The sequence below is a fragment of the Fundulus heteroclitus genome, chromosome 12 (assembly GCF_011125445.2).
Source record: "Fundulus heteroclitus isolate FHET01 chromosome 12, MU-UCD_Fhet_4.1, whole genome shotgun sequence".
NCBI classification, from domain to species: Eukaryota; Metazoa; Chordata; class Actinopteri; order Cyprinodontiformes; family Fundulidae; genus Fundulus; species Fundulus heteroclitus.
Genome location: NC_046372.1, coordinates 17297837 through 17320687, shown reverse-complemented (window position 1 = coordinate 17320687; position 22851 = coordinate 17297837). Strand labels below are relative to the sequence as shown.

Sequence of the window (22851 nt, the reverse complement as noted above, 5' to 3'; positions counted from 1 at the left end):
TTACTCATATTTATTTCTGATGCTGTGTAAAAAGACACAACTTTTTCTGTCTCATCAAAATGAAATCCAAGTCATTTTGATCTGTTTTAGGTCAAATCATGTTGCTGCTTCAGTGTTTCTGTTAACATCGCAGCAAACTCTTTGACCACAGTTTCCACCTCATCCTTTTTTTCACTTTTGGAAAAGTTTTCGCAATGTCATTACTGTTCCATATTTTGTCCAGTTATTAGTGGTTGTCTTCACTGTGCCTTCTGATAGGTACATCTAGAAAAAATAAGAATATTGTGCAAAAGTTCATTATTTTTAGGGTTAGGGGCTTATGGTTAGGGGTTAGATATTGAATACCCAAAGAATATTGAGAAAAGGTAAATATTTGATGTTACCGTCACACTTAAATAAGGAAATCTGAGGAAACTAATGCTAGCTGCTAATGAATGGCTGTCAGCCCGTGTCACACTGTGTGTGTACACATACAAACATGGCACATGATGAACATGAGCAGCGCTGCACGTTTATGGGGATAGCTGTTTTAGTTCAGGATACATGACTTTTAAACTTTAACTTTTACATGGCAATGGAAGCTTATGAGAACAATATTCTGTGCCCAGACCGCAGCATTTAAAAAAAACAAAGTGTATGAGTTGGGAAGCCCCTCTAGTGTTGCCAAATGTTGCGAGAGAAACAAGCAACCAGCTCTATTACTTCTATCCCTGTAAACACTATAAATGAACAAACCCCAAATTTTGATAATAATAATGATGACATGGCAAAACAGCTGGAAGCCTGTGCTGAGCGTTTCTGGAGGTCACTTTTCCCTCTATCATCATTCTTTAACAAACGTGAAATAAATCATAAGATTTAGGGTTACATACTGTTGTAACATCTGTGATATATATTTAATGTGCACTATATTTTTGAGCAACAGGAGCTGACAATGGGACCCTGTCGCATCATAACAGGAAGAAAGGGGATATGAAAACAGCACCTCTTTTTACAATGTTTTTTTTTTTTTTTGTGGAGCCATGACTCTTACTGCTGTAGAGAAGTCTGTATGGATGTGCATTGCGAGCCAGGACAGTGACGTAAATGGCGGATAAATATCTTGTTGTGAACTTTATCGTACTTACAGTTTTCGAAACCCAATAAAAGGGACAATAACCAGTCTGCAAACAATTTCTAAACTTACCTTGAATGAACAAAAAGTTAGCCCCGCAATTATGTATTTTCATATTATCGCAGCTGTGTCCACCACTGGGTGTAAGTGAAGCTCTGGTACCTTTTGGGCCACACTGCCAAAGTTACCAAAAGCAGGTTTACTGACCATGGCGTTCTTGATTGGCCAGCAAACCTCCCTGACCTGAACCCCATAGAAAACCAATGGGCTGTTGTCAAGAGGAAGATGAGAGACACCAGACCCAACAAGGTACAAGGTAGATGACCTGAAGGCAGCTAATAAAGCAATCTGGGCTTCGGTTACATCTATGCAGTGCCTTACGCTGATTGTCTATGTACCAGTGTGCACTGATGCAGTAATCCATGAAAGATGAGGACCAACCAAGTATTGAGTGCATGCAATGGAAATACTTATAAGAAACCTGACATTTGTGCTTAAAACATCCTTTTTGATTGGTCTGATGTGATTAATGATCTAATTTTCCGAGACATTGAAAAATGGGTTTTCTTTACCTGTAAGCCATAATCATCAAAATTACAAGAAGAAAAACCTTGAAATATTTTACTGTGTGTAAGGAATCTCTATAAAAATACATTTCACTTTCTGAAATGACTGGTAAAAAAATATTAAAGATTTATGCAATATTCAAATTTATTTAGATGTACCTGCACTACATTTTAAATAAGAGATTATGGAGTATCAACATTTCTGTTGCAATTAGTGGATTTCTGTCAAGGGGTTACATTTTTGGTCTGATTCACAAGATTATCTTTTTATTAATACAGCTTTGTTCAGCTTTGTCTTGCAGCTTCATGTCAGTTTGTTTATTTTGGCTCAGCTTTGTGCTCTCCTCTCACCTGTCCTTGTTTCCCTCATTAGTTCATCTGTATATCTATCAGTACTCATTCTTGTCTTTCCAGCTTTACCTCCTTGTTTAGATTTGGGCCATGTCAACTGAGAAAGTTAGCCAAATAAGCCTCCTTTGTTTTTTGTTTTTTATCTATTAGCTCCTGCATCCTTCTGTCTCTTACCAGTGGGCATGGATTTGTGCGCTCATGCGCTGGAAGAAATTCCAACTTTGTCAAATCAACTCAAAGCTTATGTTTTTTTTCTTTTGCATTCTCACGCTGTGTTCTGTTGAGAGACAGTTCAAGATATGTATTTTCCCCTCAACTATCCTAACGTAATTTTTTTCTACTTTGCGAAAAGGGGCGCCGTGTGGCAGCAGTCTCAGTCACCTGTCTATCCATGTTTGTCTTTCTTGGATGGGCTTTACTGAAATCCAATTTTCCCCCTGGGGGACAAATAAAGCAATTCAATCAATTCAATTTGATTCCAGCATATTTTCCTGACCTAGTCAACAATTACATATCCAACCTCAAACTAAAACATTGTTTTTCTCTTTTTAGCTGGCTCTGCTCAAAACTGTAACATGGGATTTTTTTCAAATTATTTTAGATCAATGTTTTTGTTCTGAATGCATGAAAAGCCTCACCTCAAATGCTTTTGGAATCTTGTTTGACCTCATCTCATTACTAGACTTACAGCTGTTGCACAGCTGTCTCCTTCCTCCTGGCCTGCTGACATATTTCTAACAGAATTTCTCTGAGCCGCTGCCAGTCTCCCGTATACTTTCTTTATCATTTAATCAGACTTTTTCCCTTTGGTGTGGACCTGAATACCAAATCTCTAATGTCTTAAGGAAACATCAATCTGCTACACGTTTAGCGTGTCATCCTTTTAGTTCTAAATTAGTCTCAAATTTGTGAGAAAGAATCGGATCAACACCTGTGCCAAGGAAGCTGGGGGAAAAAACATTTAAAGTAATTAAATTTGGCTTTGTGGAAACCCTACGTTTGGCTTCCACTAAAATCAGAGGTATCCTTATGTGTTCAAACGGGAAGCTGCAAACTTCCAAATTTTTATCCTAACAGCTGCACATGTAAATTATTATTTAATTTTTAAGGTGACACACACCCATTGTGAATGCACTTAACAATAGGAAGATGTGAACTACAACTTGTAGGTCAAGACAGACTTTGGTGTACTTTCAGGATCCACATTAGAAACTCTAGACCAGTGCTTTTCATGGCTTGTACTTCTATAGGGCTTTAACTAGTCCGACGACCCCATAGCACTTTACACCACAATTAGTCATTCACACACACATTCACACCCTGACGGTGGTGAGCTCTGTCAGTAGCCACAGCTTCCCTGGAGCAGACTGACAGAAGCGAAGCTGCCGTACATCGGCACCAACGCGCCCTTCTGCCCACCAGCAGCAGTCAATACGGGTGAAGTGTCTTACCCAAGGAAGCAACGACTGAGACAGTCAGAGCGGGGGATCGAACCGCCAATTGCAGGACAAACTCCCTAACTCCTAAGCCGCTGTAGCCACTGTAATGGTGCCATCATTTGTTATACAAAGAACAAAGGTTTCACTGTTCACCCTGTATCATCAAGCTTATTTTTTCCCACTCATGGTGCTTTAAGCCATAATATCATATTTGCTTACCAATAGATTTTTGGGGTGGCACAGTAGCAAGTACTGTGTGTGTGTGTGTGTGTGTGTGTTTGTAGTTGCAGCTGAGTGAGAACATTTTTTGCAGATTTTACTAATAAAGTGAGGACTTTGACCTAAAGTGAGAACCTTTCTTTGCTCTTGGCTGAGGGTTAAGTTTAGGACTAAGGTGTCAAGTAGGGTTCGGGTTAGGTATATACTGGTAAAGCTTAGGGATAGGCCATGGAAAGGGTTGAAAATAAATGGAAGTCAATGAGAATATAGACAAAGTCCTCACTATTTGAAAATAGAATGTGTGTGTTTCTGTTTGTGTGTGGGCATATACTTGTACTTGCATGCATTTTAATTATTATTATTATTATTATTATTATTATTATTATTATTATTATTGAATCTAAATCCTTCCTAGACTACAATATTCTGTTCCTTTATGAATGTAACAAAAACTATTGCCACTGTATCCTCTTAGAGCACAAAGTTATGCCTCGCACACACAGAAAAAAAAGCACATAATAGGTTGTTATTATTATTATTTATTCTCAGGGTTGCTTTATTTCATTTTGTCTCAGCACAAGAAGTAGCTGGTTCATTACCAGAATTGCACTCTGTTACTTGCTTTCTAAAGGTCACACAAATGAAATTCAAATTAGGTTTAAAAGTACCGTGAATAAGGTCTACCTTTTGGATATTAGTAGAGTTGTTTTCTTCTTAAGCCAGGGAGTAAACATGCTTGAACATTTTTCCAATTTTGTCGCTTAAGAAATTGGAACATGAAGAAAACAAAGATTTTCAAGCTCGCTTATATGTGTAATCAAAACTATAGAGTATGTTTAAAGCATTTATGTCTGAATGAGTGTATATATTCAACTTTTTTGACTGTTTTCAGCCAGTGAATAGCAGCCACTGCAGCATGTTGCTTCCTGAATGTAAAGTGGAACAGAAAAAAGCATGTTGTTTTACAAAAGCTGTGCCTCTTGTATAACTGGCTTGTTGACTTTTAGTTCAACACTCTATTACTTTATTTCTTTCCTGAAATAATTCAGCATTAGTTACTACTGGCCGGCTCATCATTAAACCAGCAAAAGAAATCCGACCTTTTGTGTTCAAGTGAGAGGAATAAAATTGGTCATGATGACAAAATTTGCCATTGATTATCATGTACCTGGAGTTATAAATCATCAAATAATACATTATGTTCAGCTGTAGACAGGGTTAACCTTTCTTCCTCTGCCAGAGGCTTTCCTGAGCCGGGCATCTGCTGCATAATAATCTGTCCTCACTGGACTTTGCAGCACTGTCACATGCTTCACCATCCTCTTTTGATCGCTTACTGCCACTCTGTGGTCATAAATATTTCATACAGTTTTCCATTGTTTTCAACATAATCCTCATTAAATTTGATTTCTGCATCTCATTTATAACAGTTTATGGTAAAGATTTTATTCTATAGGTATATCGACAGTATGGAGCACATTTCTTGTACTCCTGCTAAATATGTGTAAAAAGCCATAAAATAGAAGCATCTTATGTTTCAAAAGCATACGCACTTTTTTAATTAAATGGTCAATTTGATGACATTTATTCAGTTTGAAAAAAAAATCTCAAGGCCAGAACCTACAGAGAGAGGTATCTTCACCATTCCTCTTTTCAGAATCACACTATCATTGAACGCCCTGGAAAATTTATTATGTTTTGTTCTTTTAAGCCTTCTTAGAAGAACAAAACATAATAAAATAAAATTAATTTAACAGGCAAGGCAAGTTTATTTAGTACTTTTCAGTAACAAGACAATTCAAAGTGTGTATATAAACAGAAAAAAACATTACAGACATAGGGAAATATAATTTTTTTATTAACAAAGAAATAAGATAAGTAAATCCTAGACTTCTTTCATACATTAACAAACATACAGAAAGACTTAATTGTTTCTATTCATAACAAGAAATAAGCTAAGCATATTCTTGGGGATTTCTGATCTAAAGTAAATCCGTACAACTTTTCTAAAGCTACAACTAGAATAACTTATTTTATTTTATTGTTTCACTGGAACGAGCTTCATCACAAACATTTTTAAGCTTAATTGTTTCTATTGATACATTACTCAAAGCTACAACGTAAGGTCTCTGATCTGACCTTTCTAAACCGCAGCTAAAATTGGAGGATTGTTTCTATTCACAATAAAGTTCCACTGGAACCAGCTTCATCATTAAAAATGCTAAGCTTAATTGTTTCTGTTCATAAAGTTACAGATTAAGGTCTCTGATCTGACCCATAACGTTATTCCCATAACGCTCGAAAACAGGGCTGAACAACAGGTATGTGTTGTTCCGTAAGAAAAATCTGCATATTCATTTGAACCATGTTGCATTACTGATCTGTGGTTCAAGTTAGTTAGCAACCTCTGCTTCCTGTTTTATTACAACCAACGTCAATGTATGGTGACATTGCGCTATGCGTCACCTGGTTAATTCGCAACAAACCAGTAAATGGAAACAAGTCTGATGCACATTTTCTTTTTTGCAATATTTAAAAAGTTCACTCAGAGTTTGCATGATGATTGAATGTAAACAAAACTATTGTTGTTGCTATTGTTGTTGTCAGGATTTGTTCTGGTGAACCCAGACACAACCACACACTGAGGTACGTTTTAAGAGTTTTATTGAAGCAAGGATGAGTTGTGGAGAGAGAAAGAACCAGAGTCTTGACTGAGCAGTAGCAGAAGGATGTAGATGGCAGGAGTTGGAGGACTGCAGGTGCTGGAGGACTGGAGAGAGAAAGCCGGAGGGCTGCAGGTGCTGAGCTGTAAGTCCAGGGAGACCCTGAGAGCCAAGGAGCATACAGGGCAGACGTGAGAGCACTGAGGACCAGGAGATGCCGGAAGCTCGGCAGCAGAGCCAAGTTCTTAGAACGCCGGGGTATGAGGTTAGCTGGCAGCACAGTAGAGAGAGTTGCTGGAGCGCTGGGGTGTGGTTCAGCCGACAGCACAGCAGCTAGAGTAGTTGGAGCGCTGGAGTTGCAGCAGAACCAGCAGCACAGCAGAGAGAGAACTTGCAGGCGGGCAGCAGGCGTAGGAAGCTCTGTCTAGGCGGCATGGGAGCTCTGACTAGCAGACGTGAGAAGCTCTAACTGGCAGATGTAGGAAGCTCTGGCTAGCAGGCACGGGAGCTCTGACTAGCAGACGTGAGATGCTCTGACTGGCGGACGTAGAAAGCTCTGGCTAGCAGGCATGGGAGCTCTGACTAGCAGATGTGAAACACTCTGACTGGCAGACGTATGAAACTCTGACAGGCAGACATAGGAAGATCTGGCTAGCAGGTGTGGGAAGCTCTGACTAGCAGGTGTGAGATGCTCTGACTGGCAGACGTAGAAAGTTCTGGCTAGCAGGCATGGGAGCTCTGACTAGCAGACGTGAGACACTCTGACTGGCAGACGTAGGGAACTCTGACAGGTAGACGTAGGAAGATCTGGCTAGCAGACGTGAGAAGCTCTGACTGGCAGATCTAGGAAGCTCTGGCTAGCAGACATGAGATGCTCTGACTGGCGGACATAGAAAACTGTGGCTAGCAGGCATGGGAGCTCTGACTAGCAGACGTGAGACACTCTGACTGGCAGACGTAGGAAACTCTGACAGGCAGACGTAGGAAGCTCTAGCTAGCAGGCGTGGGAAGCTCTGACTAGCAGGCGTGGGAAGCTCTGACTAGCAGGCGTGGGAAGCACGAGACAGGACAAGGTTAGGATGAAGACAATCCGGTGGGGAAGAGCAGACTGAGGGAGGTTTAAGTAGAGGTGTTGGCAGGTGTACTGAGTCCAGGCTTAATTGGGAATGGCAGGTGGAACTAATGAGGAGGTGGAGTGAGAACTGAGCTCCATGAGATGTGGAAAGTGCTGAAAAGTTCATGGGGAGACAGGCAGGCCAAAAAACTGCATTATGACAGTTGCTCTGCAACATAAATTAAAACTTAAGTTAAAGTATTAATGCAAAAAATGCTCCAGTTACTCAAGTTAAAATTTCAATGTGCATTTATGCTGCTGCAATAATAGATGTGCCACTAAATATAACACATTAGCAAAAACACTTTATTTCAGAAAAAAACAGAGCAGGATTGTTTTAAAAGGCTTTCTGGTCTCTGTAGCAACACAAAAATTTCATCTACTTTGGCAAAATTAGGTTCTAGCAAATCTTCCTCTTGTGTCATCCATCAAGATTAAAGGTAAAAAAAACCTCTGTCTGATGAAAGGCTCCCGTTTTTATATTGCTGTTTGATCATGCTTTTTATTCCTTTTCACTTTAAAGGCCTAGTCATGTCGTGACAGTTTGACATTGTATCAGCCTTTGACATTGTAACATGGGATGAAACCATCCTTTCCATCTACAGTAGCTCACAAAAGTCAGAAACACCCCTCTCTTTTTTGAAATATTTCATGTTTTTGAAAGGACAACACTGATGTTATGAGACCTTGATACAATATAAAATAGTGAGTGTATGTACAGATTGTGAAAAGTCTAAATTTGCTGTCCCCTTAAAATAATTCACACACAGCCATTAATATCTAAACTGCTGGCAAAAAAAGAGTACTCAACTAAGTGAAAATGTCCAAATTGTACCCCATTAGCTATTTGTCTTCTTGTGTCATTTGGCTGTTACAATGTCTCAGGTTTGAATTGCGAGCAAGAGTGTTAGATGTGGTGTTTTCTCTCTCAAACTCTCATACTGGTCACTGGAAGTTCAACATGGCCAAGGATCTCTCCCAGGATCTGAAAAGAATCGTTGTTCCTCAACGTAAAGCCGGCAGAGGCCATGAGAAAATTGGCAACACCCTAAAACTGAGCTGCAGTACGGTGGCAAAGACCATACAGCAGTTTAACAGGTCAGGTTACATTCTGGTCTCGCCATGGTTGACGGAAAGAGGACAAGTGCTCAGCATCATTATCCAAAAAGTTGTCTTTCGAAAATAGAGGTATGAGTGTTGACAGTATTGCCAAAGTGATTGACTGGGTGGGGTGTCAGTCAGTCCTCAGATCATATGCTGCACACTGTATCAAAATGGTCTCCCTGGCTGTTGTCCCAGGAGGAAAGCTTTTCTAAATAGACAAGAAAGCCTGCAAACATTTTACTGAAGGCAAGCAGCATAAGCACATGGACTCCAGAACGTATTTCCTTTGGTCTGATAAGACCAACATAATTGTGTTTGGTTCAGATGGTGATTTATTGGTTGTGTGGGTGGCAACCAGGTGAAGAGTACAAGCAACTCAAGCATGATGCTGCATGGCTGAAGGCATCTAATTGGTTCTTTCCATTCAGACCGAATGATAGGATTGGTCAGAGTTTTTTATACAGCCCTGCAGCTTTCACAATCTACATTTTTAACCTCCTTTTTTCTGAATCCATAATGTATTGGCTACTGGCAGGATGGAAGAACCATTTCACCCAGTATAACAAAAAGTGTTTCTGAACAGGATTACCAACTATACCTGGGGTGGCATCCAATGGCACCACCAGAGGGTGGCCATGCCCCCCCGTGCCATGTCCTGGCCACCCCACTGGCCAGTGTAAATTGCAGTAGCATCAGTTAAGCATTTCATCCCATTATGCACAGCCAGCAAGGCAGTCGCTCCTCTTGGCCTAATATTGCGATTTTATTTGTATCTGCCAGTATCTACTTTGCCCTACTAATGGTTTTGCTTTTCAATAAATAAATAAATGTACATTCCTGATATAATTACAAAATGAAAAGGAATTGTTGTTCAACTCAAAATGTTAACTGTACTCTTATTGGTCTATGCACATCAGATCATTAGTAACATTAAAGATCAAACAATAAACCAAAAGATATCAGTAGGCGTTTACTTAAGTCTTTAAGATAGTTTTCTACAGGCAGCTTTACTACAACAGTAGAATAAAGTCCTGAAATTATGGCTTTTAGTTTCAGTGTGCCACCCCAAGAGTTTAAGTAACCCCATCTGGCCTCCCCTATGGAACATTTCTGGAGGCGCCACTGATGGCATCCTCAAACAGAAGGTAGAGGAGCACAATGTCTTGAACATCCATAAGTGACGTTGACATGGATGAACTTTTGTGGCAATCTGTAAAGCTGTAGTGAATCCACGCCAAGAGAGTTAAGACATTATTGGAAAATATTGACACTTTGGGCACAGTTTGGACTTCTCGCTTAGGGGTGTGCTCTCCTTTGTTGCCAGTGATTTAGACACTAATGACTTAGTGTTGAGTTATTTTAAGGGGACAGCAAATTTACACGGTTATACAAGCTGCACATCAACTGCCTTACATTTTATTAGTGTGTCATATCTTCAGATTTGTCCCATGAAAAAATTCAATAAAATATTGACACAAGGGTTGGGGGGTACTCACTTTTGAGACACTGCATTTAAACACACCTGTTATTTACGTCTTATATTAACATGGAAAACAACGTTATAAAATACAGGGGCTCAACACACTCCAGTCATAATAAATAAAACCCTTAAAAAAAGCCAGTCACAAATTTCAAAGCATGCTTCCACTGAAGTTATCATGCTGAAACACATTTCGATAGCATAAACGGGCAGACATTGTGCAGATTTTAAATGTGCAATGAAGGTTTTATTAGAAGTCCTTTAAATGAAAACTGTTGTGATAAACAGAGAAGTGGTGTTTTCTGCCTTTAGTTGTAGATTTCATGGGTGGGTGAAAGCGGCAGCACGCTGCGGTTATAGGTAAGCCCGTAGATGGGGCTCATCGCTGCATGCTGCAAGCTTTCCACCTTGCCAAACTGACGCATGTGGAAAAGCAGGGTGAGCTTTCGGGTCATGGTCCGAAGCGCCAAGAAAGAAGCCAGGATCTGGGCGAGCAGGAAAATGAGGAAGATGGAGTGGATGGCTCTCTCCAGAGGCAGGATGATAATGCCTTCGTCGGTGACAAAGAACAGCAGCACTGGCAGCTGGAACGACAAAGACAGGAGCCAGAAAGCCGCCAGTGCTGGCACCTGATGACAGAGAGGGAAGAGACTGAGTCTGGTGCGTGAGGGTGGTTTAAAGATTGAGCAGTCTGATACCAAGTGCTTCTGTTACATCCACAGAGAAGCATATATAGTACAGAGCTTTGCATAAACACCCCCAAAACTTCCTGATAGACCAACACAAAGTAATGCAAAAACATGGAGGTGAAATGATGCATGGTTTTTAAAATGTTTTACAAATGGAAACCAGAAACGTGGGATATCCATTTGTATTAAGCCCCCTCTACTGTGATGACCCGAAATTAAATCCTAACACTAACCCTAACCCAAGCCAATTACTTCACTAATTATCTAACATTTAATAATCCTATGTGTAATTAATCTCGGTTTAAATAAAGCTGTTCTCTAAACGCATTGGAGGTTTGTTAGAGACCGCCGGTGGTGATGAAGGCTCAGGAACACAAAGTACCAGACGTGTAAGGGATAAAAATTTGGAGAAGCAGCAGCGTTCGGTTATAAAACAATGTCTTTAAACATCTCCTAGAGCACTTTTAAATTCATTATCCCAAATTGGACAGTAGATGACCTAAACTGGCAGTACTAGCTCCTCTAGTGGCTTTATCTAACAGAGAAACACAGTTAAGATATCTCTGAGCCAGTTTTAAAGTTTAGTGGTAAAAGAGAGCAAATAAGGTTAGTTGCAGTAAAATCTCATCCAATGGGTGACTAAGACAGAGCTACATTTTTCATCTGTAGGAGCCAGGACAACATGAAGTTGTTGGCAGCAGTAGCTTAGCTATAAATATGTTGAGGAAAATTTAACTGTTTGGACTACATGCAAAATCCTATGTGTGGTGGAAAACTAAGGCTGCACATCACCCTGAATGCACCATCCTCATTATGAAATATATTGATGGCTGCATTCATGCTTATTGGGATGCTTAATTTAGCAGGAACAATAGAGATAGTTTGAGCTGCAGGGAAGATTAAATGAGTTAAATCTGGGGTATTACTGGAAGACCTGCTAGAAATGGCAGAAGACTTGAGAGTGGTTAACCTACCAGCAGGTTAACAACCTTAAACATATCTGTACATCCAGTGATACAATGGAATGGTTTAGATCAAAACATATTCATTTTTTGTACTGTCCTAGTTCAAGTCCAGACCTAAATCAATTGTTCACAGACATTCTCCATCCAGTTAGGCTGAAGCAGTTTTGCACAAAAAAAAAGAAAAGTTTCACTCGATGCGGCGGTTGGTAGACATATCAAAAAAGATTTGCTATTTTAATAGCAGTCAAAAGGTGGGTCTAAAAACTATTGTCTCAGCAATCATGAACATATATGCACTCCATAATGTCTCAGTCTTTTATTGTAAACAACGATGGAACCCATGTTTTTTTGTCCTTGTACTTTGCAACCATGTGCTACTCGGTGTCGATCTATCACATCCAATTCTGATAAAAATACACTGAAGTTTGACATTATGACTTGACAAAACAGTAAAAATATTTTTACTTTTGTAAGGGACAGTACACGTAAAGAGATACGGTATCACCTGAGGTTTTTGTTCAAGTTCAGAGAGGAAGTGAGCCTGAATTACCTTTTCTTTAAGATTGCCGATGTAGCCCAGGTAGAGCCGGATAACTTCAATCACCGTGACAAGGACCAACCCGGTTATGAGCAGAGCCTGGTAGTACCCAGGAAGATAGTAGTACTGTAAAGAGAGAAGAACTGTAATGAGAATATTTTAGTGCACAAAAACAGAATGTGTAAAAAAAAGTATGTCAGTCCCTTTTGTCTCTTTGTGCTGTTTAAACACATTAAATAAATGGTGTTTTCACTGGATTTAAAGTTTTAGACTTACTTTTCCTTATGTACAGAACTTCAATGCATGACATGTAGATAAAAGGCAGCTAAAATTATATTCTTTACTGTTTTACCTCCATGCATTATTCTTGTTTCAATAGTGTCTAAAGCAGTGGTTCCAACCTGTGGCTCTGGGGCCACATGTGGCTCTTTTACTCCTGTTAATTACTTTGGCCAAAAATGATGTTGAACTGAGAAGTGTTTTAAAACACAACATTTTAAAAATATATTTTTTAGTTTTTCGATATAATAGCTGTACACTACGTCCCCAATAGGATGAGACTAAATCCACAAAGAATATATTTTTGTTTATAACTTTTATTTTCCATTAAAATGGAAAGTTCCTTTCAATCAAATGTCATTAAACTTTATTTAACTATTAAAACAAACATATGTTACAAATTAGGCATTTAAAACACTTGATATGCAAATTTTTGTAGGTTTTGCGACTTAAAATAAAGTATAGTAGAAGCAAGGGCCAGTAATATCACAGTAACCACTAGATGGCGCCAAATTTAAAGCTTTTTGTTTCAAATACTGTTTAAGAATGATCTTTTTCTACATTAGGAATTTTGTGATTTTACATTTTTCATCATATACTTTATTCTTGTCTTTTTCTTACTTAGTTTGGCAGCTTTGATTGAGTTTCTGTGACTCCATGTTTATATTTTTTAGAGTTTTTTTTATGGTGTCATCTGTTAAGTCTACAACTAAGAGTGTAGGATCTATGCATCATATTTATAAAGTAATAGAACCTGTTTACAGAGTAAAAAAAAATCAAGTACAAGCATAAAGGACTTAGCTAGTAAAAATCATGTCCAAATATGTTTCAAATTTTTCTGTATAAAATAGTCTCTTAGTACTGAATAAATGTAAGAAAATTTTTCCAATGACTTACTTTCACTTCCAACATGAACACAGCAGAAAACCACCAACAAGGAAAGTAAAACAGGTTGAAGTACAAGAGCATTTGCAGAGGAAGGTGAGAAACCAGCTCGTTGACCACTGAAAGACAAATAAAGATATTTTTTTAGATAGAAAATAGGTTCTTACATGTAATCTGTTTGAAACCTCAACTCAAAGGGAAATAATATCTAAGAATTGCAACATAAAAATATCAAATCCCCACAAAATAACAAGAAAAACCAAAACATCTAAGGTTTGCCTCATCTAAGGTAAAGGCAAAAAAGCTGGGATTCCCCCATGTGCTTCAGTGGATTTAGCAACACATCAACCACCTAAAATACAATTTTAACTGCATTCTAACCCTAACAATTTATTGTATATAGTTTTGTTCAGCAGAAAAAGGCCTTGGTATATCCATTCCACCGCAGAAAATTGCCTTTAGTGGTATTCGTCACAATAGATCGAATTAAATCTGCTTCATTCTCTCATGAAACCAGTCAAACATGTAGTTTCATGGTGTTTGGGCAAGGAAGATGTAGCTGTATTAACGACACTATTGGTGTACATGAGTACATAAAGAAGTGGGACATGAAGTATTTGAGCTGAAACCATACAGGTGGCTGCTGCACACTTGACCAAGATGATTTAGGTAAAGAATTCCAAAAAAAGTAAAAAACTTTTTTACACTTAGGCAGCAGTATAAAGCTTGGTACTGCACATTACTCCAGACTTTTTGAATTGAGAAAGCTTTCTGGAGAGGAAGCGAAACGTCTTCAACTGCGGAAAACAAGTCCAGTTGCTTTGTTTTTTGCTTTTTTTGGAATGACCATGACCTGGATGACTGAGAATCTTCACTGGCATATTTAGGTAAAGAAAAACTAAATTTGCTGTCTTAAAATGCATCTGATAGGATAGGAATACAGTCTAGTACACTTCAGACATCAGCATGCTTTGATACACTAATCATTTTTAAGTTTCTTTTTTTTAAAAAAAGTCAAATTTCTTAGTTCACACGTTAGAAAAAAATCAACCATTAAGTAAACCTTAGCAACCAGAAATGTTACTTTTCCCCTAACTTTGAGCTGCGCTGGGGTTGGTTTAAGCACATTCAGCAATCTTCTATGTAATGCATTAGTGATGTCGCACATTTTCAAACAGAAACTCCTGAACTTACTATTTGTGGGGTATTTCTAATGTTTTTTGAGTTGCATGTAAAAGGAACTTTGAACAGTACATCAAACACAGGTGTTGTGTTCTGAACCAACCAGATGCATCCTCCTGCTCCCTGGTGAAGTCGCTGTCCGCTGTCCTGTTGTTTGTGAACACGGAGCCTCCCATGTAGGCAAGGCCCATCTGCAGGTTGTCCGGAACGGGAGAGTAGAACACAGGCATGGTGGGTAAAGCCGGTGGTCATGACAGAGCGGAGGAGTCACGGTGTGCAACAACCCAAACACTTTAATTGTAGGCTCTGTGTCTGCTGCTAATTCCTGTTGTCTTCTATCATATAAAGGCACAGTTACAGGCCTACATAGATTCTAATGGCTACAGAGAGTCAGATGTAGTCCAACGTTGCTGCTAATCAGATTACCGCGGGGGAGGCGGGCTGAGGATTAGTCTGAAACAGTGACATCATACATTGTCTGTTAGTGGGTATGTTTGATGAGTAAATTTGTTTAGATAATTAATAAATAAAATAGTATTTGAGCTTCACAGAGTTCACATAGAGATAATATTTTTTACACTGCCAATTTATGCTGTTCCATTCCTGGTAATTTGATAAATTCAGTACAAAGACAGACTCAAAATGTTTGTATTTTTATCATCTTTTTTATTTAAGAGTGTGAACAAACAGTATGCCTCAAGTATGCCTAACACCCTCTGCACCGCACCCAACCAGCGTGGTCCTCAGACTGGGGCCTGGCTTTAACAGTCTGGCCTTGAAGCCCCACTCGTCATTATTGCGGCTGGGTTGCAAGTACAGAGTCTGGCCACAAGGGGTCATCACAACTCGTCCCTTGGGGCGTGCAGGGGGAAGTTCTGGAACTCCTCTGGCACTTCTTCCCCTTTCTTGGACCTCTTATAGAAACCCAGAGACTCCAGCAGGCTGCTGATCTCGTCCGCCTTCATGTTCTTCACAGGGACGGTCTGATGTGTCAGGAAACACGCAGAAGACACAGGAGCGTGGACACATAGGCACCACCACATGCACAGACGAGGAGTTAAAGTCGGAATATATTGTCAGCTAATTCAGGACATGATATCTATTTATTTTGTTTGTTTGTGCTCTGAGTGTTGCAAAATAAAAACTTGCACTTAATGTTCCTACAGAAACTGAGCAGGCAAAGGGTGTTTACAGGAAACCAGTACGATATTAATCATGTTTTATTAATAAGTCAAAGCGGAGGGTCTTTATAATTTTATATATTTATAGTATATTATACAAACCTATATCTTAGTTTTTCAGAAAATTCATATATTATATAAAACTCTAAAAATTATTTTTCGGTCAAATCGCACACTGCTCCCTAAGGGATGGACTCAATGCAAAGACAAATTTTCCCTCTGTGGGACAATCAAGGACACATATTTAAAAATATTTTTTATTATAATCAATGCTGCTGAACATCTAGTGAGATGTTTACAGTCAGCAATCTACTGGTGTTTTATCAAGTCCAAAGTCAGCCCAGCCATCTACCAGGACATGTTAGAGCCCACGATGCTGACAAGCTGTGTGGAGATGCTGATTTGATTTTCCACTTGGCACCTACTCTCACTGCCAGCAGTACCAGTACTCGCTTTCATGACCATGGAATCACTGTTTGATTGGCCTGACCTGAAACTTAAGGGGTATTGTCAAGAAGGAAATGAGACCCACCACAGCCAAAAAGTTATACTGTGTAACATTAGTCAGAAAAGGCTATAATTCAAGTTCAGAGGGACAGGATAATTCATCCAACTCTTTCTCAAACATCTAAAAAACAAAGCTCCTCAAATCTGATTCAGTTTTCTGTAACTCGTTAAAACATACTAATGCTGTTATAAGGCAAATTTAAGTAAACAAACAAACAAAAAACAAATAAAAAAAAGACCTAAAAACCATGCTTGTGTTTTTTTTTTCTTCATCTTGGGCTTAAATCGATCTACATCTACCCGTGTCTACGTTCAAGGACCTCCTGGACGAGCCTCTAAAACTCGCATCTTACCTTTACAACCTCATCCTTTTCGTTGTAAAATATCAGACGGGGGTTCTTCTCTTCTGATGAGTCATACTCTAAGTTATGACTGTACAGCAACAACAACAACAAAAAAATCAGCAAATCAGGGAAAACAACAGGTAGGCATTAGAGAATAACACACATCCATCTGTTTTACTTGAAGCTGAAAAGACTTGGAGTGCAATACGTTTGGAAAGCTCGCATAGCTGGGACAGGACTTAGCAAACTGCTTGAAGCCATGTCTCAGCAAGAATACTTAGGAACATGACAGGAGCAGAAGGATACTACAGAGCCCAACGCTCCATGAGGAAGTGATGGAGCTCAGGCATTTTCTTTATGCCTCATCCAACCACACTGGGAGCCTGAGGAAAAGGACAACAGACAGTTGTTATAAGTGATGTGTGTGTGTGTGTGTGTGTGTGTGTGTGTGTGTGTGTGTGTGTGTGTGTGTGTGTGTGTGTGTGTGTGTGTGTGTGTGTGTGGTTCATTGGGTTTCATATCTTGGCAGAAAACAAACTGACAAACCAGCCAGCATCTCATTCTTTGTCTTATTTAGCCCTCTTTCTCTTTGTTGTCTACCCATTTAAGCCCCTTAATGTCATTTCTGCACCCACTGATCATCTCATTAAGAAATCCAGGGTTAGTTTTAAAGGTATCCACACGTGTCAGATTTTGCAGTTCCCACTCACCATCAGTTTACCTCGGGCGATGACCAGCCTTTCTTCCGCCGCCGTGTCGTTGCTGCTTTCTGACGTTCCAGCAGCGAGTGTGAAAGCGAGCACCAAGCAGGCCCACATTTTATAGATCATTTTTGTGTCTTTCAATCCTTCTGCTAAGGTTATAACGAACAACTTGTAACCTTCTAATCCAGTCGGTCAGGTTGTGAGGATGGACGAGTCCATGAGAAATGTACGTGGGGGAGTTACGTCTACCTAAGTTGAATTGTTGTTCTTCCAGTGTTATTGTTATATATTAAAAAAATTAGAAGCTGAGAACAAGATTGCACTATGTTGCCACCTGGTTTACATAAATACATTTGTGTTTCCAAAGACTTGGTTAGGAGTCTGTTTTTGATTTATGAGGGGCCCCTTTTTAAAAAATATAGTCTCCTCCTCGTCAGCAGGATCCCAGAAACTCTACTGAACATCTGTGCTGTTATCACTATTTCCCATACTGTACAGGTTTCAGAGGATGTGGCCCCTGAGAGCCAGCCAGATGCTCTCATCCACTGACAACCAAAGTTCAGTCTGTGATTCAGTTGATTATAATTGAACATTTCTTGTAATCTGTCCATTTAAAAGTGAAACACACTCTCAATTTGTAACAAAAAATCACATGTATACTTTGTCAGCTTCAAATTTTGCTATTTTCTTCCTTCATAACATATAAATTTGCTAATATTCAGTTATACTGCAATAACTATGAAGATGAGGAATTTTCCTATCAGGATGTTAGTCTGGTTCTCATATACTGTCCTAATTTTATGGTGACATTTCCCCAACATTTTTACACCACACTGTTTGCATATTGATTAATCTGTACTCTGGAGGCCCTCGCAGGGTCTACTTGTGAGAAAACGCTCAATGTTGTTTTTTCTCTGAAAGGAAAACCTATAATTTGGATTCAGTTGAAACTTGTTTAATTGATTTTCACCTGAAACATTCCAGAGCTTATTAGTGGCTGTTATTTGTCTGTTAATGTTTACATTTTGTTTAGAAGAGTTTCTAATGAAATGTTTCTTTGACCTGTTGCTGAATATAAATAGACTTGCTGTCACAAGCCACTGCTGTTGTGTTTTGATTTTCATCTTTGCTTTCATTTTGATAATCTTCTTGTTAGGTCTTGCCTTATTCAATTCTCTTCTGTGTTCATTATTGTTAGTATGGTGTTGCCTTATTTGTTCTTTGTACTTTTAGATGTTTCTGTCAGATAAATTCCTGAGTTTCTGTCTGTTTCTTCTATTCTTTCTGCGTCACTCTGCCAGCTGCTCCACATCTCCTCTGATTGCTTTGCTTTCTCTCTGGCTCCATCCGAATACCCTTAATGATAGCACCTAGCTACTGCTCCTAGCTCCTGTTACTTGACCTTTCATGGGGTCAACACCAAGAACACTATCATAGGTAGGAAAGACGCTTCGGACTGCTGTTCCGATTTCGGACAGCCTTCAACTCCGATGTCGTTACATGACGTAAACGCACATGGATGATGCAAGTCAAATCTGGGCCTACAGCCTTCCCAAAATGAACTACAAATTGTGCGCTTTCTTCTCTTTGACCATTTTCGTTAATTTCTGTGAGGTGGGCTGTGCTTTTACGTCATGTCACGCAAAGGATTGTGGGATTCCTTGTAGCTCCTTAGTGCTGTTAAGGCCCATCGTGAGGTTCCTATGCTAAATTAACTGTGATAGGAAGCATACAAGCTCCTTTTCCTACCTCCTTCCTTTCTGACTGCACTATTCGGACAGCACTTATAATGGCGACCTCTGACACAATTCCGCTTTGCCGAAAGAGTCCTTGCCCAATAGCGGTATTCGGATAGAGCCTCTGCCTCCGCTGCAACTCATTCTCTCTGATTTGCTCTTTCAGTTTGCTTGTCATTTCTCTCCCCTGCTGAGTGCACATACCTACCGGTTTCCATGTTCCTCTCTGGTTCCTTCCGTCGACTTCACGCCTCTCTGTTGCTCCACGTTTACCCCAGTTGCAGCACTACCATTCTCACCTCATCATGTAGGATCTGTTTTGTTGTAGTTTCTTTGCTCTTTAATCATTAAACTAACATTCAAGCTGATTTTTGCAAGGTCTGTCTCTGAGTCCTCATACCAAATCGTGACACTTGGTCCATTTCACACTTTTGCAAACCATCTCTCCTTCATGCAGCAAAACACAGTTAGATCTTGCAGTAGTTAAGCTGCGGAGAGAAGTTACAGAAGTTAAATATATAGCTCGGCTTTAAGTGGTCAAACAACTCAAATAGAGCCAGTTTTCTGGCCCTTTATGGTCTACTGGAAGCAGCAGGGGTTATTCGCCATACTTATTTAGAATCTTTCTAAGTTTAGAATTGCAATGATTTCATACTCCAGCTGCTAGAGTTTATATCCTCTGCTGGGTACTATAATAGTAGGCTCTCTTATGGAATGGCACGCAGCCTGGGAAGGTGAGCGTAGCTGGGAATCATTTGTGTTTGATTAACTTTCTTCACTTTCCCACAGAGAGGGATTGACTGTATGACAGAAGCACGAATCATGCCAGCACAGAAACAGGCTCTCAGCAACGGAGCAATAGAGAATGGGGTCTGCCACAGCAGACAGGAACCAAGATGTAAGCCGCACAAAGATGCATTTGGAACAGTCCAACACATAACTGATGGGCGAAAGATGCTTGAAGGGCAAAGCATGTCTGGGACGCTGTAACAAAGTGGCTGGAACAATGCAGAGGATGATAGGTTGATAGGTTGAAGATGATAAGGAGGATATCTTCCAGATCCATATTGATAAACAGGTGATAGCTAACCAACCGGACATAGTGTTCAAAGACAAAGCTAGTAAGCCGCAGTGCTATACATTGGGATGCCAAATCGTAGCAAAAGAAAAGGAACAAGTAATGAAGGCTTAAAGATTAAGAGAGGGTGCAGAGTCAAGGCCTCACTGGTGCCAGTGATTTCAAGTGCCTTAGTGACTGTGATCCGGAAACCCTAAAACAAAAAGGTTCTTGGAAAAACCTTTAAGACGTTGGTTGAAAAGAGCGCAGTCCTATAAACAGCTAAGATACTATGCAGAACAAGGCTGCTGACTGAGGATCTGGGCCTTAAGTGGAACCATCCGGGTGAATAGTGTGAAGGAAATCTGTTGTGAATCTCCTGTGAATATGTGTTTACATATATATACAGTATATAATGGTTAGACATACAGCATAAAGTAATTGTAATGTAATTCACAATGTAACCTTTTTTTGCAAACCTCTGTATATGTTGCTGACCCAAACACACCGGCTTCAATTAGGTTGCAAATTATAACCCCCTCTCCTCCTGACATTTTCCCCTTTACTCACTGCTGAAGTCGCATGAGAACTAATGTCAGACCTTGTGACAGTGCAGCGTATTTGTAATGTCTGAACGCCCTGGACTGGAGGAAAACGTTTTGCAAGTTCATCAGGTCACCACAAGAGGGTGGTAACAGCTGCTTGTAAGATTACTGGCAGTCTGGTGGGTAAAATGTTCTTCCAATCTAGCCACAGACAGTTATGTTTCCAACAAAAATAAACATTCGTGCCTGGAATCCTGAAGCGAAACCATCTTGTTATCTCCATCTTTTCCAGACAGAGAGCAGCAGAGTGCAGAGCTCTCTGCACTGTGCTGCTCTCTGGGATTATGTGTCCAAAGGCTATAAAACTGCCCCCGTTTTTAACAAGGTTTCCTCCCTTTGGCATTTGTCATACCTCTGTAGGCTTGTACTGTTCTTTTTTTACATCTGCGTCATTGTGCCCAAAACTGTTCATACTTTTTGTCACAATGGAGGTCTAACCTTGGAGAATTGAAATAGTTGATGTAAAAAAAAAAAAAGAACAGCTGAGCACATGAGGGGGGAAGAACATACAATGGGCTGTGGGGGTGGGGCGTTTCTGCTGAGTCCAGGTCTATACGTGTGGATGTGTCCCATATGTGTTCACAATTAGCATGTTTTAGCTTGCATCACATGGTGGTCTGCCAGGAGGGGTTTGTTGCCATTAACGGGCTGACAAAGGGAAACTGCAGCCATCTATAACCCGCGAGTTATGGAGCTGAGACACAGATGATGAAAACGTTTACAAAGTTCAGACTGAGCCACTTTTTCCAGCAGCGCCGGGTAAATTGCAACACTTGCAGCTGGAAAAAAGATCAAACGCTTGAACACCTCACTCAGATCCTGCTTACTTTAGAAAACTTGCAATAAAGAGACGCACACTTCCTGTTTCTCCGGAGCACCGGATCCTGTCTACCAAAGCCAGCAGGGCATTCGTCTGGGTGCTTGTTTTCCTATGATGTGAGAAATATTTTCACTTGCACTGGCTTCCATGTGCATTGCTATTGCTTTTTATTGGTGCAAACATATGTGGAGGAAATTGAAAGAAATATACTTTCTGGTATTTGCTCACTCTTGTCTGTGGTTATTGGTCTTTCTGGATCCTCAGGGCGCTTGACTAGAATGCGTGTTGCATGTCTGCCTGCTGCACTCTAGTCAGTACATCCAAAAGAAGTTAGCTGGAAGTCAGAGCACATAAAGAACTTTTACTGTGGTTATAACACCATGGAACTCGGTATCAGGAACTGCCAAGACTCCGTCCAAAATGTTCTAATTATAGCCCCTAGCTCCTGTTTTTTGACCTTTCACGAGGTGAATAGTAAGAACTCTATTGTGGGTAGGAAAGGAGCTTTGGACTGCTGTGCCAATTGTCAGACTGCCTTTAACTCATACGTCATTATGAGATGGAACGCACATGGGGGGATGCTAATCAAATCCAGGCCTGCAGCCTTCGAAAAAGAAGTACAAAACACGCGAGTTAGGCAAATGTGGTGAACGACTGAAGCTCTCCCTTACACAAACCAAAACATCTGAAGACGGGTACATTTGGATGTGTCACACACAGTACACGTGAAACAATTTCACTGTAAATGGTACTAGTGTCAATGATTGGCGTAACATCGCCTGACTTCACCAATAATGCTCTCTTCTCTCCGGACATTTTTGTTAATTTCCGTGAAATGGGCAGTGCTTATGCGTCATGTCATGCAAAGGATTGTGGGATTCCTTATGGCTCCTTAGCTTCAGTGAGGGACATTGCAAGTTCCCTATTCAATTAAATTAAGTTGTATTTATATAGCACCAATCAAGGGTACAAATACTTTGTTTTGGGTATTTATACTTACAGGAGTGATTATTTTTAACCTACATTTTACTTCTATTCCTTACATTTCATGCAATGTTCTGTACTTTCTACTTTCTACATTTTGAAAATAGTCTCATTACTTTTATTTTATCTCAGCTTGTTTTCACTCGGGCTTGTCAAAAAAAAAAAAAAATTCAGAAAGATAGCGCTAAACGAGCAGAGTTAGAGTATTTTGATTGTGGTAGGAGGCAGTTACTGCGCACCAAGTGTTGGCAAAAACCCCATACAACATACTCAGAAGAACAAAACTAGTGCATAATAGGTCCCTGTGGTGCGGGATTGTCCTTAG

General features: G+C 39.9%; 2 protein-coding genes across 2 annotated transcripts; both read right to left on the bottom strand.

Annotated features, from left to right (window-relative positions):
* Positions 1-10039: 10039 nt before the first annotated feature.
* On the bottom strand, positions 10040-15023 carry LOC105931197 (transmembrane protein 17A). Its single transcript, XM_036144114.1, has 4 exons — positions 14692-15023; positions 13419-13525; positions 12255-12368; positions 10040-10679 (listed from the first exon to the last, which is right to left on the bottom strand). The coding sequence occupies exons 1-4, from the start codon at positions 14816-14818 to the stop codon at positions 10359-10361; spliced, it is 669 nt and encodes a 222-aa protein (XP_036000007.1). The 5' UTR covers positions 14819-15023; the 3' UTR covers positions 10040-10358.
* Positions 15024-15252: 229 nt separating this feature from the next.
* Positions 15253-17476, bottom strand: LOC105931211 (selenoprotein M-like). The gene is made up of 4 exons (XM_012869793.3): positions 17331-17476; positions 16927-17003; positions 16630-16708; positions 15253-15571 (listed from the first exon to the last, which is right to left on the bottom strand). The coding sequence occupies exons 1-4, from the start codon at positions 17448-17450 to the stop codon at positions 15428-15430; spliced, it is 420 nt and encodes a 139-aa protein (XP_012725247.2). The 5' UTR covers positions 17451-17476; the 3' UTR covers positions 15253-15427.
* Positions 17477-22851: the final 5375 nt, after the last annotated feature.